Here is a 19,869-nt window from a genome sequence, read left to right as displayed (position 1 = left end):
ATCTACTGGTCAGTGCAAGTCACAACACCAAACTATATTCGAAAACAGAAGAAATGTTAGACTCTACCTCTTGGTTATGAGTAATTTCTGTCCATATTAAGCATACCATTATTGTCTCCCAGAAATAAGGTTGAATACAATGTATTAGGCCAAATCATGGTAGATGGTAAATTGCCAAAGTTGGCTTTTAGATATGATGGATTAAGCCATAGGACATGGTAGTTAATTTTAGCAAGGAATGATAGAATGAAAGTGTTTGAGGAATATTAAATTTTCCTGTGTATTTGGGCTGTTCCTGACTGAACATGAGAGATTAGCTAGCAAAGAAACTATTAATCTAGATATGAGGTAATATAGATTTAGGCAAAGTAATGGTTCAATCTATTGGTTTTGATGCTTGGATTTCTTACATGTTTGTACTTATTTGGCTCTTCATAGAGATCTTTTTCTTACTTAATAAATGCTTGCATCTTTGTTTTTTCATTTAGCATAATATATTTTAGATTTATCAGTGTTTATTGATTATATTGACAGTTCATTAGTTTCTATTTTTGAGTAGTATTTTTGTTCCTTTTTAATATTGAGAAGTTTTGATATCAAGCATGATACACATATAGGAGGCTATTTTTTAAAAAGGATTTATTCATTGTGTTTGAAAGCAGAGTGACAAGGAGGGCGAGAGAGGGAAAGGGACTAGGGGGAGGGAGTCAGGAAGATAGGGGAAAAGGGAGAGAGATACCGAGACATTGAAAAAGTGATCTTCCATCCAGTGCTCAGTCCCAAATGGCTGCAGCAGCTGGGCTGGGTTAGACTGTAAACAGGAGCCAGGAGTTCCTTCCAGGTCTCCTGCATTGGGCCATCTTCCACTGTTTTCCAGGTTTGTCACCAAGGATCTGGGTAGAAGTGTAAAAGCTAGGGCTTGAACTAGCTCTCTAGCATGGCATGAGGGTGTTCCGTGCTGCAGCTTAACTTGTGCTGGGCCACCATGCTGGACACTAGGCTGTTTTATTTATTTATTTATTATAAGAACTTAGACATTTTTATTTGTCATCGTTTTATGCATTGTTTTGTTTTGTCCCTCCTTTATTGATGTTATCAGCTCATAAGTGTTTTTGTTCCTTGGGGTATAAACGGACTGCATGGCCTTCCAGTTGTAGTTGAAGTTTACTAGAAAATACCTGCAAAAATATCAAGGTTTATGTACAAAAAACCCCACAGCCTGGATGAGTGTTGAAATGTCACAGAGTTGTAAAACATGGTAGAACGCATAACTGACAGCTTTCCTCTTAATTTAAATTTTTGTTAGTCTAGAGTCATTTATTTTTGAGAGCATAAGAAATTCACATACAGTTTTGGAGCCTGTTGTTCTTTGGTCCTGAAAAGAAGAGAAAGAGATGATAGCAGTAAAAACTGTAAGTTTACAAGCCACAAAGAATGTATAAGTGATTCATGACCCATTTTTCTGTTGAGATAGATTATAGCCAGATCGTGAATCTTTTGGTGGAAAAATGTGCCAGGCCTCAGCAGTAGGGAAGGCTTAGTTGTGTGGAAAGCACTTGTGTGGTTCTTCACAGGTCACGTGTTCTGTTTGGGAAACTTGTAATGGGAAGTGGAAAGGGCTTTGCTCTAGTTATTTGGCTGGGCATTTCCTCTGGACATTTTTCTTCAGAACTGCTAATCTATCCAAGAACAAATGACATATTCTGGCATGTGCAGAGGATCTGCCGTGTGGCTGTATTCTCTCCCCCCACTTTTTTTTTTTTCAGTTTGACATCTGTTATGTCATCAAGAATATCATATGTTCCTTATGATAATATTCGTTTCCTGCCTGACAACATTTTAATGGGGCTTTCTCAGTCAGGACTCATAAAGTTACTGGCTTGGTCAATTGGTACTCCTATTATGTGTACTAATCTTTTGTTTATTATTGATGTTTATTGCCATTGTTCTGTTTTAGACTGTTTGTGTTACTGAGATAGTGTTTTTTTCCTCTGTTCTTTGTCTATATCTTGTTTTATTGATTGTTGCTAGTTTGATTTCATTTCCTTTCTTGTAATCTGTACAAGTGTGTTCGTGTGCATGTGTCTACTCTTCATTTTAAAGCTGTTTCTGAAGGAGATTTATCGATCTTCTAGTACAAGTTAAGAGCCTATATTCCCAAGTGCTTTGGAGAAAAGTATGTTAAATTTCAGGATTTTTTTTCTTTTGGTTTTGGTTATGGGTTTTTGATTTTGAAATGTTTGGATTGACTTTGTTAGTTGAATATCCTTGATCCAAATCCAAATTGAGGATTTTCAAGATGTGTGGATTTTCAGTTTTCAGGTTGAGAATCTTCACACTGTATATTTAGTGAGTTTACTTCTAAGCACAGCCTGAAGTTATATCTGCATATGTTTATGATGTCATATTTTTATGCCACTCAGGAAGAAATATTTTCAGATTTATATTGTGAATCTTTTAGACCTGTGGCTTTGTTACAGTGTGTTCTTTAGTTTCCAGTTGATCTCTTTCATTTATGTGTTTCTTTTATTTCTAGCTTGTTGCATAACCATGCAGAATTATATTCTGTGTCATTGCGGTTGTTAGCAAGTGATTTATGTTGGTGAAACTTAGGAAGATTGTATATTCAACAGTTCTTAGATCTTCTAAATATATCATTCAATTTAGCTTTATAGTATTATTTAATTACTCAGATTTTCTAAATTCATAAAAATTATTTTTAAAAGATTTTTAAAGATTTGTTAATTTAAGAGGCAGAGTTGCAGTGGAGTGTGAGTTAGAGGTCTTCCATGTACTGGTTCAGTCTCCAGTGGTCACATCCATTTGATCCAAAGCCAGGAACTACATGTGGGTCTTCCACGTGGGTGCAGGGGTCCAAGCACTGGGCAGTCCTTGGGTGCTTTCTCAGCCGTGTTAACAGGGGGCTGGATCTGAAGTGGAGCAGCTGACATTTCACCTGGTGCCCAAATGGAGTGCCCGCTCTGTAGACAGTGGCTTTATCTGGCACACCACAGCATCAACCCCTATACAGATTATTTTTTTTAAATTCCTGTTCTGTCATCTATATGTTAAAGTCCCTCATAGAACTTGTAGACTTTTTTTGCTCAGCTCTGTTAACTTTTGTTCTATATGTTTATGGGCTGTTTCATTTGGCAAATGCAAATTTATAACTCATTTCTGTGAAAAGAGTCTACACATTCTTTAATCATGAAATTTCCTTATTGATATCTGGAAATACTCTGATTATAACGTCTAACTTCTTGATATTATTGCTGCTAAACCAACTTTCTTTTGGTTGGCGTTTACATTTCTACTTTTTTAGGTTTAACTGTCTTGTTCCTTCTATGCAGAATAAAATCCAATCTTGTTATTTTTCATTCATTCTGACAATTCTTCATTGTATTATTTTGTTCATTTACATGAATTATATTGTAATTACTGATTTAAGACAGTTTCCTTGCTCTCTTTGCCCATTTCCCATTTATTCCATCTTTTTCATACTATTTTTTCTAGTTTTTCCATATTGAATTATTTCCTTCAGTTTGAAGAGTGCCCTATAACATTTTTTATGTAGAGCATGGCTCCTGACAATAAATTATCTGATTGTAATTGATTATAAAATACTAGTCTGCTTTCTGTTAGTGATAATTCATTGTCACACCTAGGCAAATGATCCAAAACAAGTGTATTTTGACTCTCAGTGCTGGAGTTTGAAGATGGCGAAGGGCGTTTCCTGGCAGGAAGTAGGGACCGTGTGTGTATGTCTGTGTCTGCTGAGGCGGAGCACGTGAGTACAAGCGTGCTCAGAGTCGCAGCACATCCCTAGCTGTTCGTGTGGATTTCAGACTTCATTGGAAATAATCCTTATCTCCCTCTGTTTTGCTCAAGTTTGTTGTAATTTTTTTTACAGTTATTCTAATGTATCCATTATATTTTCTGTTAATTTCAGTATCTTGATCACTTTTTGATTAATTTCTATTGATTTTTCCATCTCTATATAGTTACTAATTTTATGTCACTTTATAGATATATTAATTTAAAAAGTGCTGTGGAGTACTATCAAGGTTTACCTCTGTTAGAGATATGTTAGCTTTAGTTGTGTTTCAGTTCAACCAATCTGGAATTGGAAATAGATATGTTAATGGTATATAAAACTAAGCCCAGTTATGTTGTTCCTCAGGCATAATTTTTCTAGGTTTTTGATTGAGAACTTGATAGATTTCTCCTCAGACTAGAAGTACAGGAAATTTATTCTGCCTTTTACAGATTTTTGAGCTTTGTAAGTTTAAGGTGGACCTCAAGAAACCTTGATCTTATCAGCAGCACAGGAGGATGAAAACTTTCAGTCTGCCTTAAAATTCCCTTGAGGTTTATTGCACCCAAATTTAGTAAATATATTGTGGAAAAAATTGGTTTTGTGTCTAGTGTGTGTGCAGATTTTCATACCACTGCTCCGTGTGATCCGCGCTGGTGCCTTTCATTGTAGTCAGGATGAGCAATCGCTGTCTGGGTAGGAATGTCACTATTTTAGATTGCTGCTCTGGGGAGTTTTAGCTACTTTAATCACACGCCTCCTTGCTGTCTGAGGGGTAGTGATTTACATTGAGATCATTGTCATATTATACTCTACTTGTAACTAAATCTATTTGGCTTGTAATGTAAATGTTGATCATTTTCCCCAATGTTGCTGCTTTAAGAGAGCCCCATAAATCCCTGTGTTCCTGTGCATGAACCCTTAGAACTAGTGCATCCCAGATCTTGCCCTTTTAAAGGTCTGTATCTTAAGTCCAATTGTGGGACAATGGTTTAAGCTGCTGTCTGCAGTGCTGGCACTGGTTCAAGCTCTGGCTATTCAAGTTCTTTCTTTTTGTTTAAACCTACTTATTTTATTGGAAAAGCACATTCACAGATTTAAATTAGTTCACTACATTTATAGAGACAGATTTTCCCATCTGCTGATTTACCCCCCAAATGGACACAATGGCTGAGCTGATCAGGAGCCAGGAATTTTTTCTGTGTCTCCCTTGCAAGTGCAGGGTCCCAAGGACTTGGACCATCCTCCACTTATTTACCATAAACAGAAAGCTGGATGGGAAGTGGAGTAGCCAGGACACGAACCAGTGCCCATATGGAATACTGGTGCTTGGAAGAAGAGGATTAGCGGATTTAGACATCATGCCAGCCCTCTATTTCTGATCTAGCTTGATGCTAATAATAAGCCTGGTAAACCAGAAGAAGATAGCCTAAGTGACCCTGACTGTACTTTAGAAAATTCGGGTGGAGTTCTAGGTTCCTGGCTCCTGCCTGGCTAGCAGCAGCCGTTTTGGGAGTGAACCAGCAGATGAAAGATCTCTCTCTCTCTCTCTCTCTCTCTCTCTCTCTCTCTCTGTGTATGTCTATATAGTTCTGCCTTACAAATAAAATAATTTTTTTAGAGATCTGGTTATACTTTTCACTCACTTTTGTCATTTTACTCATTTTCTCATACTTTTCTCATTTTTAACCTTCTCTGTCATTATACCCATGTTAGGTGGGTAATGAAAGGAAAGAGTTGGAATTGCAAGCTTGTGAACTATGACAGTCAATCATTTTCATTGACTGATGTGGTGAATCCTTTTAAATAGAGTGAACTGATTTGGAGTAAAAGGGCAGCATAGGTTAATTTGATTTGCTTGTTAGACCTATCCAATACAAAGTTGGAAAGTAAGTTAAAATCCAGGGGAAAAGCCAGGGCAAAGGAAAAGAATCCTCTGGGACTCATTCCTCAGAAATGTTTACCAGGAACCACTCTGCCATTCACCTCAGAGGATCCATACTTGCCCAGAGTGAGTGATTTGGAGACGACATTGTATGTGGGAATAACACCTGTATCCTCAAATGAGGAGCAGCGGGAAATGTCACATGGTGGAAAATTCAGGGTTTTGTTTTTTTTTTGGTTGTTTGTTTTAATTGTATCTTTCCCAGTTCCTCCTTCCCAGAGTGGGGTCATGTGTAGTTTCCATGTTATTATCATCATCAACTTTTAAGAGTGCTGAGCTGTGTAGGAAAGGAGCACATCCGGTGTGTAATGCTGCTCTTACCACGTGAAGCAGACGATGATGGCCCACGTCCCTAGGTTCCTGCCCGTCACCTAGGAGACCCCGTTAGGCTCCTGCATCCCGGCTTTGGCCTTGTCTAACCCTTGCTGTTGTAGGAATTTGGGAAGATGGAAGATAAATATCTCATCCTTCCAACAAATAAATAAATAAATAATCTTTAGGAAATATTTTTGTGCAAGTAGCAAAACTTAGTAAATTTGTGCTTAATATATAATATATAATAGCTTTGCCCATAGGCTTATAAGAATTTTGTAAAACTAGGGGTGTGTGTGGGGGGTGTGTGAATGCTTTACTGTCCTGTTCACTAGAGAGCTGAAGCTCATAATCATCTTGTAATATTTTTGTCACTGTCTTATGGGATACTTCACTGAATGTTGGCTTGCAGTTGAAAATTATACAAGGGAAGATGTCTTCTGCTTTTACCCATAGAATCTTAATTATTCTAACTATAGCAGGAGCGCCAAAAGCAAAAAACAAATACTTAAATAGCAGAATGTTGGACTTGTGACTGTTGCTAAAGGGCTATGCTGCTGTAACAATATGGGGGAAAGCAGTGTGGGACCTTGGAGAACGGGGAGGGCAGAGGGGGAGAGGGAATCCTTATACCTATTAAAACTGTATCATGGAAAATAATATAAATAAAAACAGAAAAATGATGGTTATTAATAAATTTGGCAATGCGTCAGGCCACGTTCTAAGCACTTGTGACTCATTTGTCACCTACAGTAGGCCTGTGAATAAGCACTGCCCTGAACCCCACTTCCTATATTTAGAAAAAACATAGTTGGGGAATTTACTGAAACTTATACAACAGGGAACAGTGGTTTTGGAGTTCAGAACAAGGTACTACGCTATGTAACTTGCATTCTTACTTTTCAGAAATTTTAAGTATTTTTATTTTATTTGAAAAGCACATGAACAAAGAGACAGACAGAGAGGCACATAGAGATGGGACTAAAGCCAGGGGCCTGAAGCTCAGTCCACATTTGCCAAGTGTGTAGCAGAGACAAAGTATATATACACTTGAGCCATGACCTGCAGCTTCCCAGTTCAGCAGGACATTTACAGGAAGCTGAAATGGAAATGGAGCTAGGACTTGAATTAAAGCACTCCAGAATGGGACATGGGCATCTTAACTGCTTTGCCAAAGGTTCACTCTTACAGTCCACATTCTTAACCAGATTGATACGACAGCTTTGGAACTAACTGCAGAAATCTCTTTTATGCTGACACTCTTTGCTGCTTGTGTATGTGGATCCTGTAGATTAGAGCACAGGTCTCTTCCTATCAGATTCCTTTCTGTCTCAGAGTTAATGGGTGAAGTTATCAGAGGTGAAGAAAGAGCGGTGCATGTTTGGGAGTAACGAGGTGCTTTCTTTAAGAACATGTATAGTGATCCTTGATGTAACAGAATGTCAGATACCTGACACAGAATATGTGAGGCAAGAACAGATACGCAGGTCCACTATTGTAACTAAAAACTTCAGTATCCCTTTTACAGTAATTGATAGATCAAGAAGGCAGAAAAACAAGGTATAATTGACACCAGCAGCACTACCAATCAACCTGACCTCATTGACATTTATTACTCTATCCCACGGCAGCAGACTACACATTTGCCATTTAAAAACTTTCCTAATTTGATGTGATTTCTGGTATTTGGATCAGGATGTTTCTTTAAAACAATTTCTATAATTTGTCTTGTCATAATAAATAAGAAAGTTTGTGTATATGATTTTGGCGAAGGGGGTGGAGATTTAAGCTGTGGAGATTTCTTCTTGAAAGATGAACTAGAAGTCTGTCCCATAGAGAAATTTCATTTTCTCTTTTTTTTCAAGATCTGTTCACTCCCTACTCCCAGCAATGATGGCTCAATAGGAATACCCTAGATCCTAGAATAAAGGGTAAGATCAGACTTTTTCATTAGGAATCATGATTGCTTTCTCCTGTTCATATTAATATACTCAATAGTATCAGAATCAGCTGGGGTAAATTCACTTAATGTTTATAAAGCAGTATATTTATAAGAATTTCTGGAGACAGCTGTAATTTTGAAGACCAAATGAAGTCATATAGTTTCTAAATCACATATTGTAAATCATAATTATAAACAGGAAAGAAATTGTAAAAATTAAACAGTGTCAAACAGTGAATGCCCTGGATAAACTGTAAAGTAAAAACAGTGGTGACTTTGGCGAGTCATTCATTTTTCTTATTTTGAATTTCTAAGATATATAAAAAATAAAACACATCTGATTATTTATATGTACCCAGTTAAACAGGTGTATTGGGTTCTTCAAGAAGTTGAAAAACTGAATTAAAAGTATCTGTGTTTTGAAGTATCTTCATAGTTACTCATTGCTGTGCAACACATTACCACAAGCTTAGTGGTAAAAACAAAACACATTTATTATCTTAAGAGTTTTTGTGGTTGAAGAAGTCTGTGCAGTTCAGCTGGCCCGTCACAAGGCTGCAGAAGGTGTTAGCTAGCACTGCATTGCATTGCAGAGCTCGACTAAGTGAAGATACCCTGTAAGAGTACAGGCTGCTGTCCCAGGTGGCTGCGCTGGGACTTGTGGGGCTGGGAGCCTTGTTTTCTTGCTGCATGACTGCTAAAGGGCAGTCTCAGAGGAGAGACTGTTGGAGAGGGCAGCCTCAGTCCCTCTCCAGGTCAGCTGGGGGAACAGTCATTTTATCAAAGCCAGTAAGGGAGAGAATTGCTTGCAAGGTGAAAACTCAGGTCTTCAGGTAGGTAATATAGCCATGGAAGCTACGTCCCATTCCCTTTGCAATGTTTTGTTGGTTAGAGAAAATTTCAGGCCCAAGTCAAACTTGGGTGGGGGGGGATTTCCCAAGGGCTTCCTTATCACAAGATAGAACTCAGTGGGTACATTTTAACGCCAACAGGTAGTGTGTCTTTTTACATGTTTTTGTAGTAACAAATATTTTTTGTTTTGAGTGTAGTGCTTTACCTATAGTTGTCCCTTGATATCAGTCTGCATGGGGCTTGGTTCTCGGACCCCCCACAGTTGGTAAAGTGCAGATTCTCATGTCCTTTATGTAAAATGGTACACTGTATGCACATGATCTACATATACTTTCAATTATCTGAACATTACATTTGATTTTTAATTAGGTATTACTTTTAAAAAAGGCATTTATTTTTATTGGAAAGTCAGATTTGCAAAGAGAAGGAGAGATGGAGATCTTCCATCTGCTGGCTTACTCCCCAAGTGGCCACAATGGTCAGACTTGAGCTGATCTGAAGCCAGGAGCCGGGAGCTTCCTCTGGGTCACCCAGATGGGTTCAAGGTCCCAAGGTTTTGGGCTGTCCTCCACTGCTTTCCCAGGCCACAAGCAGGGAGCTGGATTGGAAGTGGAGCTGCCGGGACATGAACTGGCACCCATATGGGATCCTGGCACATTCAAAGTGAGAACTTAACCATCAGGCTATTGCATCTGGCCCAAAGTAGATTTATTTATCATGGAAATATCAAGAAAAAAATATGAATTCAAAAGAAACTTTTTCTTAAATATTGAAGTCTGTTAATTGCATTATCTAACTAAATGCATATATAATAAATAAGGATTATTAATTCTATATAAATTTAAAGATCAGATTTGGCACTGGGACTTAGAATTCAACAAAGAACATAGTGGTACTTTTCAGACATTAACTTTAATATCTACCTTTTTTTTTGCCTTCATCAAAAAATGTATTGACTCAGAGTGGTTTACTTGTTTCACTTATTCAGTATGAAGATCTTAAATTTTTGCTAAAGTAAAAATTTCATTTTGTTGTGTTCTCCTAAAGTAAAAAAAATGATTTTTAACACAAGAAATCTAAAATTTTAAAGAAATGATGTATAGGCATGGTTAAACATTCAAACAGTACCAAAGTAGTTTAGAGTGGCAAAATATTTTCCCTCCAACTGAACCATCTAGTGTTTCTACTAGAGGCCTTTGATTCTATCAGTTTCTTGTACATACTTTCAAAGATAGCCTTCCTCTCTGTGAACAAAGAAAGAGGCCTATTTAATATAGCAGTGGACCACTCCACCTGTTTAAGTAACTTTCTAGCTGTGTCTTTGGTGTATGACAGCTCTGCTACTTGGTTTTGTCCATAAAAATTCACATTTTTCATGAATAAAAATAAGAGTGATTTGTTGACCATAAGTTCATGGGGAGAAAACAATATTTCAATAGCTTCATACAACATGAAAAATAGTAGCATGAAGTCTTTGGAATTGGAAGTAACTGAAAAATATATGCTCTCACCCAGCACATCCTGTTCTTTTGTCACATAGGGTAAAAAGAAAGAGGAAAAAGGAGGAGCTTAAAGTTTTGCTAAATTTATAAACTTCATAACATAGAATTGTTGTTATCTTCATATCATGAAACCAAAAACAGATGCCAGTAGGAAAAGCCTTTTAGATCTTTCTTTCCTTTACCAACTTACAGATAATACCAATAATTTAAAAACAAAGTTTGATTGCCTTAATGGCACCCAGTGTAATAATTATTTATTACTTAGAAGTGGATTAGTGCCTAAAATGAATTATATATATGTATTAATTATAGTCCTTTTTAGAAATGAGAATGCAGTAAAAACCTATGCAGGAACTGGCATGATAGTTCAGCTGGCTAATCTGCCATCTCCAAGTGCCAGGATCCCATATCACTTTGGTTCGTATCCCAGCAAAATTGCTCCATACCCATTCGGCTCCCAGCTTGTGGTCTGGGAAAGGAGTGGAGAATGGTCCAAAGTCTTGGGATCCTGCACCGACGTGGGAGACCTGGAAGAAGCTCCTGGCTTTGGCTTGTCTCAGCTCTTGCCATTCTGGCCATTTTGGGAATGAACCAGCAAATGGAGGATCTTTCTCTCTGTCTCTCCTTCTCTTTGTAAATTTGCCTATCAATGAAAATCAAATAAATGTAAAAAAAGAAAGAAGGAAGGAAGGAATGAAGGAAAGAGGGAGAGAAAGTAAGAAGGAAGGAAACTGATTTTCATGGCTGGTCAGTTGTCATTGTTTTCAGTGAAAGGCAGAAAAAGATGATATGTTAATTCACGCTTGGAACATGTGATACAGGTATGAGCGTCTACCTTGGTATATGATATTCTATCAGTGGATTTCATCTCCCTGTTCTGACAACTGTTGTGCCTCAACTGAGCAGTGAGATAGTACATAAGAAAATTTAGGTCTTTCTTGTAAAGGATTACCCTTTACTTGCTGATAATGCTTACCTCACTGGTGTTTTGTTTAGTTTAATTAGTATTGGCAGAGCAGCCTGATAATGCTGGATGAAAAACATTTAAGGAATTAAAGGTTGGGTAATGTTACTCTGTGCTTTTCTAAACAGTTGATTGTTTTTCATGGGGTGACTTGAAAGGCTTCTGAATAGAATCTTTACAAATGCTTTACAAAATGTGCCCCATCTTTAATATCTTAGCTGATAACTAACTTTACCTTCATTAAAAAATAGTATAATACATAAACCAAGAGAAATATGTGCTGTGAAAGCAGGCTTTTATTGTAACTGTATAACACATATAATCTGGTGGTAGCACACTTGGATTGTGAGAAGAACACTGCTTGCAAGTCACAGATAGTAACAGTTCTTTGCTTGAGCGGTTGTAACTGAAAAGGTGTGAAAGCCATTGCAAACTGAGAAGAGAAAAAATTAACTGCGAGTAAACAGGCTTTTGCTTCTAGGTCTCACCCTCTCATCCTCTAGTTCAGGAAGTTTCCAGTGGCTTATTAACTGAGAGATTAATTATGAATACTTTTCTGCAAATCTGCATTTCCAGCTGTATGTACAATCAGCTTTTTGTCTCTTTCAGTTTAAAAACAGACACTGAATCCCCGTGGATATATCTTTACATGACAGTTTTCATTTTGGTTTTGTGCTATAATTGCCCATTGGGTAGAGAAGAGTTCATACACACACACACACACACACACACACACACACACACACACACAATGATTTTGTGAGTACAATTTAGAGTTTATAATTTATGGATAGAAGTATTACTAGAAAGTATCCTTTATTCATTTTTATCCTCTTTAGGCTCTAATGATTGTTTCTGCCCCTTTAGAATTATTATTTTTAAGATTACATTTAATAAAGCACATACAAAGTTGAGCACATGTACATACATATGCAAAATGGAAAGTTAAAAACTTTGATGTTATGATTACAAATATAGATGTATAATAAAAAGCCACATTTTAAAAACTTGGATGTGCATATGCATACTTAAAATTTAGATTAAATGAACTTATTAATCATTGTTTTCACAGCAGCCATGTTCAGTTGGAACTCTACGGATTGTTGTATAATTTACATGAAATTCTCTCCAAAGCTATTAGTTCATTTGCAGCCATGACCAGACGGTTGTTCTGAAGGATTGCCTTCCTTTTTCATATGATCAATTATTTTAACATTATTGAAGTTTTCAAGAGGCATCATTCTTTCTTAACTTCCAGATTTTCATGCGAGATTGATTTTTGGCAGAATAATAGCTAGGAAAGTTAGTTCATCTTGTTTACTCTCTAGAGAGTTTAATAAGAAATGAAATACACTGATATTGACTCTAAAACCTAACAAGTATAGACCTGTTTCGTTGTTTCAGTGACAGAAGAGATTTCTTTGTCTTTCTAGCTTTCTCGCTCTTTTTATTTTTTGCAAAAACCGTATTTTAAGAGTTAGTGATTAGTTTTTTTTTTTTTTTTCATAGGATGTCAGTGTTCTAGGCTACTGCTTTTCCAAGCATGGTCCTATCTAAACTATTATTGCGATGTGTGTGTGTGTGTATTAAAGGCAGATATACAGAGAGAGAGAAGGAGAGACAGACAGAAAGATCTTCCATCCATTAGTTCACTCCCCAAGCGGCCGCAATCCTAACCCAGGAATGAGGAGCTTCTTCCAGGTCTCCCACGCGGGTGCAGGATCCCAAGGTTTGGGCTGTCCTCAACTGCTTTCCCAGGCCACAAGCAGGGAGCTGGATGGGCAGTGGAGCAGCTGAGACACAAATCAGCACTCATATGGGATCTGTGTGTGCACAGTGAGAATGTAGCCACTGAGCCATCCCAGCAGGACCTTTACCCTCCCTTTGAACTTTAGATCTGAAACATTTGCTGTAGTGAGATTAGCTTGTTAATTTATAAGAAATTCCTTGGTATAGCTTATTAGATCTATTTGGTGTCTAAGCTCTGATAAAAATTCTGTAGTGTGCTATAAATCTAAAAGCCAGAAGATATTCTCACAAAAGAGAATATTTAATATTTTTTAAATACATGATGTAAGTTAATTATGACTGTTGGGAAATATGTGTAGAAAATTTCTTTTTTTAATTATTTTTTAATAATCTTACTTAGTTGATTAGTATACATAGGGTCAAGGGCTACAGGGTGAAAGTGGGTTATATACTGTTTCCACACTAATATTACGATTTTTCCATGTATCTGGGGTTAGGAGAGTAACAAAGGGAAAAGCCCCACCCAACTTCCCACCCATCCCAGATCCCCAGTGGGAGGGTCGCTCTGAGAGTCCTGCTTAAACAGTTTTAATAGTTCATCAGTTCTGGATTGCTGCCAATCTCTCAGTTCCAATCGCAATGAACCCTATTCAGAATCCACTGGCTGACAGTCTCTTCATGGTTGGGGTTCTAAGATCAGCAGTTCAGTTGGAGGGATCTCCAAAGAAACTTCATCTGAGATGATCCCAGACCTGATTCTTGCATGAGTTTGCTAATACAGACTCTAACACTGTGAAAATTTCTTAAAAAATGCATAGGTTTTAAAAGTAGAGTGGCTTGATCATAAGCTTAAGGTTACGCATTTATTATAACTTAGTGTGTCTGAAAGAGGGTATCTGAATCCCCTAAACCTTACCTTGAGTATTTGCTTTCTCTAAAGTTGTTTATATTTTAATGTAAAACAGAGGCTTGTCACAAGTATGTCAACTGGATCTTTTAAAAGTAACTTGTTTTAGTATTTGCTTGCATTTCAGCTTCATAAATGTTCTGTTTTTACTCTAAAGTAATCCTGAGCAGAGTTTTGTGGTTTTGTTTCCCTAACTTTACCTGTTCATTCCTCTCCTCTTACTTAGTAGTGAGCAATTTGAGCCCTCACCATTGTGTAGCAGGTTAAATCTCCGCTTGTGGAACCAGCATCCCAAATGGATGCCATTTTGTGTTCCTATTGTCCCGGTTCCCATCTAGCTCCCTGCTAATGGCCTGGGAAAGCAGCAGGGGATGACCCAAAGCCTTGGGACCCTGCACCCACAAGGGAGACCTAGATGTGGCCCCTGGTCTCCTGAATTCGGATTGTCCCAGCTCTGGCCTCTGTGGCCATTTGGGGAGTGGCTGTACGACCCTACACTGCTACCAACGACAGTGTATTTTCAGCCTGACTAATAGGATTGGGTACTGTTCCCACACAGACCCACATGAATGCCAGGTCATCCTTGCCAAGTTCTTCCTTGATGTGCCTGTGCTGGTCAGTACTCTCTTGACACACAGGGCACCTGTGCAGATTTTTGGAGTCCTTTGTAAACTTCTGTCCTCTGCAGTACCCTGGCTGTATCTTGTTTCTTAGATTCTTCAATGGTTTCTTTAATTCATGATCTTTACCAAGACTGGCATGGATTTCTTTCTCTATACTCTAGTCTGGAATCTTCCTCAGGGCAGTAATTTGGTGTGGCCACAGGGCTCTCATTTGGTTTTCTCCTCTGCAGAGGACTGTCTTGTTGACTGACTCCTACTTTTTGTCTGTACCTTGGGTTGTTCCAGGCAGGGTGGTAATCTGATCTCTTTTAACACATCGTGGTCAGAAGTAAAAGTCCTATTTGTCTTTTGCATGGTGACTAATGAGAATATTCCATTCCCCGAGTAATCAGCAAAGAGACTGCTCATCAGATTGACTGTTTTCTGACTAGAATTTAGAATGAATAGCTCTCATGATGTTTTGTTTTACATTGACTTCTCCAGTACTTTTCTCTATCTAAAGTTTATTTATATTTCAATTATATTATTCAGAATAATATGTGCAAATCACTAGTGCCATTATGACTTATTAGAATTAAATTGGATTTAGTACTCATTGGAAGTCTACTGAAAAGATCATACGCTGATTTTTCATACTTATTTTTCTTCTGATGTTATTCCAACATTATATGAAGAAATGAGATAAGGAGAATGTACATATAATATTTCTATTGTCTGAAATTTTCTTTAAAATGTATTCTGTAAAAAGAATTTTCTGTCTTTGCCATATTGCTGCTAAAATAAAGCTATAGAAATAGTTTGATTGTTTTCAAATTGTTTCTTAGCCATCTGATGCTGAGATTAAGAACTGAGTTTTAAAGATCGTATTTATCACAAACTATTTCATGACATGCTTCATTTGCGAACATCTATAAGTATGCGCTTATAAATTGGATAATCATACACTTAACTGTTATATTTATCATTATTCAATTTGTAGTTACACAAACAAAGCTTTTTCCATTCGTTTTCTCCAACCTCAGATACTCATGATTGGAACATGGTAATTTTTCATGGATACTCATGATTGGAACATGGTAATTTTTCATGGATACTCATGATTGGAACATGGTAATTTTTCATGCTCCTTTTGAATTTAATGAATTTAAATCCACAGGAAATTATAAAGTACTTTTAGCTATGCCAACATAGCTGTAACAATAACTTCTTTACCAAGCATTACTCTGAAATATTGTAAGGAATTAATAGTTAATTTGGCTTCATCAGTTATGTAAAAAAATGAAAGCTTAGAAAAGTCTGTTCTGTATCAAAGTTTGTGTGCCAGAGGACTTTATTAACATCTGAATTTAATTTCTGTCATCTACAATTTAAAAATTAAGTTCTGTTAAATTGATTGCGATGATAACAATAGATACTCGGTAACTTTCAAGATCATAGGTCATCCCTAAAATGATTAAACCAAGCTTAAATAACCTCCATGATGTTTATTAGCTGTGCTAAGTGTGTTTATACAAATTGCCTTAATTAAATTACTTTAAAAACAAATCAGCCATTATGTATTGTTCACAACAATTTGGAAAAGGATGTATATGCATGTATGTATGTATTAGTTTCCTGTTGCTGCTCTGACATATACCACAAATGTGGTAACTAAAAACAACTGAAACCTATCTCTTGTAGTTTGGGAGATCAGAGGTTTGAAATGAATTTTGTTTGTGCTGAAACCATATGCTGTTACGGACAATCCCCCAGGCTAGGTCTGCCTGTCAGGCATGCGATAAGGCCAGTGCGGTGTTTATTGCAAAGCCCCACTTGCAGCTGGGTAACTGTCTTTAATTCCCTGAGCTCCTCAGGGGGTTCTGTGTAAGAGTTCTCATAGAGTAAGATTTGGGGCTGAGTGGTGCGTGCTCACCTTGTGAACATGACAAACCAGAGGCATCCTTTGACTGGTCAGCCAAATCATGTCCTTCAGGGAATTCAGATGCCAGCAGAGTGCATTCTGCTCATCCTGTAAGGGCTGTATACAAGGTCCAATTACATTTTGCTGGACTTGTGGTTCCTGGAGAAGAAAACCCTCAAGAGGAAACCCAACATTTTGATGTTATCTAAGGGGAAAATCAATGACATTGTGAGTCTGGTGATTAAGGACTCTGTAGGACCTGTGATGCCACTCCCTGAATTCACTGGGCTGATTTTAGTAAGAGGTTGATTTGCAGTCATGAAAACAGGGCAACGTACTGCAACGGAAGGAAGCTTGGAGATTAGGACCTGATGATCGCTAGTGTCTGCATTCTTGGTTTTCTGCAAGAGTTTAGTTTCATTGTCAGAAGACTGCACTGGGGGCAAGTGTTGTGGTGCATCTGGTTAAGCCGTAGCCTACAATGTCAGCATGTCATATGGGCTCTTGTTTAAGTCCACCTACTCCACTTCCAGTGCAGCTTGCTGATCGTATTCTTGGGAGAGCAGTGGATGGTGGCCAAAGCACTTGGGCCCCTTTAACCATGTGGAAAGCCTGAATGAAGTTCCTGGCCCCTGGCTCTTGCCTTTGGCCTGGCCTAGCCAAGGCCATTTTGGCCAACTGGAGAGTGAACTAGCAGATGGAAGATCTCTCTCTCTCTCACTCTGTCACTGTAACTCTGACTTTAAAGTTTATAAGGATGTTGACTGGATAGATGGTGCTGGTATGTACAAAAGAGCCTGCGATGTGTCTGCTGTGTTCTAATATTTTATATTATTGACTGATATTTTTGTTCTTAGAGAGAAGAACAGAATGCTAATCTCTTTTTTCTAACATTTATCTTCTACTTTTGTCTTTCTGTTCTCTATAAAACCGCTTCTTATTAATCTAAAGTCATAAATTCATGAACTGAAACACAAATTTATATTGTGGTTATTTTAAAAGGCTTTATATTTGCTATATGAACATGTCATAATTTGCTATTCCCTGTGAGTATTTTCTTTAATGCTCTCCTTCACCATGTTTATTCTCAACACTAATGAAAAATTGATCACTTTGTCATTGATGGTAGTACCCTAAATAATGGTTGTTTTCAAGAAAGAACTATAAAGATGTTTTAACTTGTGGGATATCAGATGTCTCTGTTGAGTGACATTATTTTCTGTTGTGCTCAGCATAATTCCAGTGTTTATAATTAAACCTTCATCTTTGAAGGAAAAAATTCATTTGATGTATCTTTTGTGCTGTATAAAAATTACAGGCTGGTTTACTAAAGAAACATGTTTTAGCTAAGTAATTTTATTTTGGTGCATAATTTACTAAGTTGAATTTTTAAATTTTATTCTCTGAACTGCAGGATACCAGAAGGCCCTGTTGATCAGGGACCAGCTACAGGAAGGGTACGAGTCTTAGAAGAGCAACTGGTTAAGGCCAAAGAACAGATTGAAAATTATAAGAGACAAACCAGAAATGGTAGGTGGTTACACAGTGCTTTCCACTCCTCTAACATACTGGTTTTAGCGTAAATAATTAGAAGTTTCCTTTTACCAAAATGTCTTAAATGGTGTTTGTCCTACTGCAGGTCTGGGGAAAGATCACGAAGTCTTGAGGAGGAGGATCGAAAACGGAGCTAAAGAGCTCTGGTTTTTTCTCCAGAGTGAATTGAAGAAATTAAAGAATTTAGAAGGAAATGAACTCCAAAGACATATAGATGAATTTCTTGCAGATTTAGGAGATCATGAAAGGTATTATTCTCCGTTTACATTTCATTTGGGCTTCAGTGAAGATTATAACCTAGAGTGGGAAACTCAAACTGTTACGAATTTCCCTGCTTAATGGTAAATGATCAACCAAAATGTATCACCAGAAAATATTATTGAAAATATGTTCTATAAATCTTTGTGTCTTAGGAAATCCTGAGGGTAATGGTGTCCCCAGGAGCATGTTAAAATATTGTGCTGTGAATGTCCTTATTCTGTGCTCAGTGTTGGAAGCCTAGAACTTGGGCTGGAGCTACAGACTGTTTCTCATTCAAACAGCAGAACCTTTAACACCTTTAAAGACTTATTAGAAAAGGTCAACAGAAATGATAAAAAAAGGAACGTTCTATTGATTATTCTTCCATTTACTTCCAGAGAAAATAACTTAAAATATGCCTAATTAATTTTGTTTCTCCTATTTACATATTTAATACTATGAGGTTTAGATTGCATGGAAAACAGAACCTTTTGGTGACAATGTGTTCATGCAAAATAAAATGTACCTGAGAATCATTAAAAATACCCCAGAATCTATACTTAGGTCTCTCCTATTTAAAAGCCTGTGTTCCCTGTAGGATTCTGATGGCAGTTACTGTCTCATTAGCGAACAATAAAAGGAAAATTATTGCATTAGCAAAGTCTGCCACTGTGAAGAGAATAACCCCACACAAACAAGGGATGAAAGGGTTCATAAATATTAACAGTATCAGAAATCTTAATGATTTTTAAAAATTGCTTTGCTATTTTAAATGAAATTACATATAAAATCTATTAGTTTACTGGAATAATTTAATATAACTGAATCTACAGAAAAATGGTAGCATAGATTTCAAGAAACATTGTTGAATTATCAGGCCATACATGACCCAATCTTGGAATTTTTAACATCCTGCAGTTAGACCATATATAATTTTGTCCTTCATATATTTTTACCCTAAAAGATGATTTTAGGCATAAAGCTTCTTTAGTTCTTTAGTTATTTTCCACATCTAATTTGTTCATGTAATTCATGATTATGTGTGCAAATGAGAAACCGTTGTATATATCTGGACAATAAGATGCTGGACTCTATGCTTGATATAGGTTTGCAAAGAAAGAATCTTGACTTAATTTGAACTGCAATGCTGCAACAAGGTGGAGGAATCCACCATGGGGGAGGTCACAGGGAGGGGTTGGGGGAATCCCAGAGCCTATGAAACTGTGTCACATAATGCAATGTAATTAATTAAAAAAAAAGAAGAAGAAAGTGAATTTAGTAAATGGGTCTATGGAAAAAATTGATGTAAATCAACATTGCATTTTTTGTTGGTTGGATTTTAGTTTGAATGTAGTATTAGTGTGTGTTAGTGATATTCCAAAATGTAAAGTAGAGGTACCCAAGTCAGTTTTATTTCGTTGTCTTACGCGTAAGTCGTAATGAATCTGAGGTACAACTTCACAGGGTCCTAATGTAATTCCAGCAAGCCAAATGAGAATGCAGCAATACAAATCATGAGCAAGCCACAACCAAACATTGCAGCAATAACCTTTAAAGGAGTGAAT

The 19,869-nt window shown here is 37.1% G+C and overlaps 1 protein-coding gene across 3 annotated transcripts in view; it reads left to right on the top strand.

Moving 5' to 3' along the window:
• The window catches only part of FUT8 (fucosyltransferase 8), a 176,377-nt gene that overhangs the window by 85,359 nt on the left and 71,149 nt on the right, over positions 1-19,869 (top strand). For 2 of the 3 annotated variants that reach the window (XM_058655501.1, XM_058655502.1), the window contains exons 5-6: positions 17,925-18,040; positions 18,150-18,312. In XM_058655501.1, the coding sequence (XP_058511484.1) occupies positions 17,925-18,040; positions 18,150-18,312 (279 nt within the window). Of the gene's footprint in view, positions 1-17,924; positions 18,041-18,149; positions 18,313-18,902; positions 19,014-19,869 lie in introns of all 3 variants that reach the window. The other variant, XM_036496274.2, reaches the window with a different exon arrangement.

This window comes from Ochotona princeps, chromosome 26, assembly GCF_030435755.1.
Source record: "Ochotona princeps isolate mOchPri1 chromosome 26, mOchPri1.hap1, whole genome shotgun sequence".
In the NCBI taxonomy this organism is placed as follows: Eukaryota; Metazoa; Chordata; class Mammalia; order Lagomorpha; family Ochotonidae; genus Ochotona; species Ochotona princeps.
Note: the sequence above shows the minus strand (reverse complement) of the source record. Positions and strands in the feature narration are given on the sequence as shown.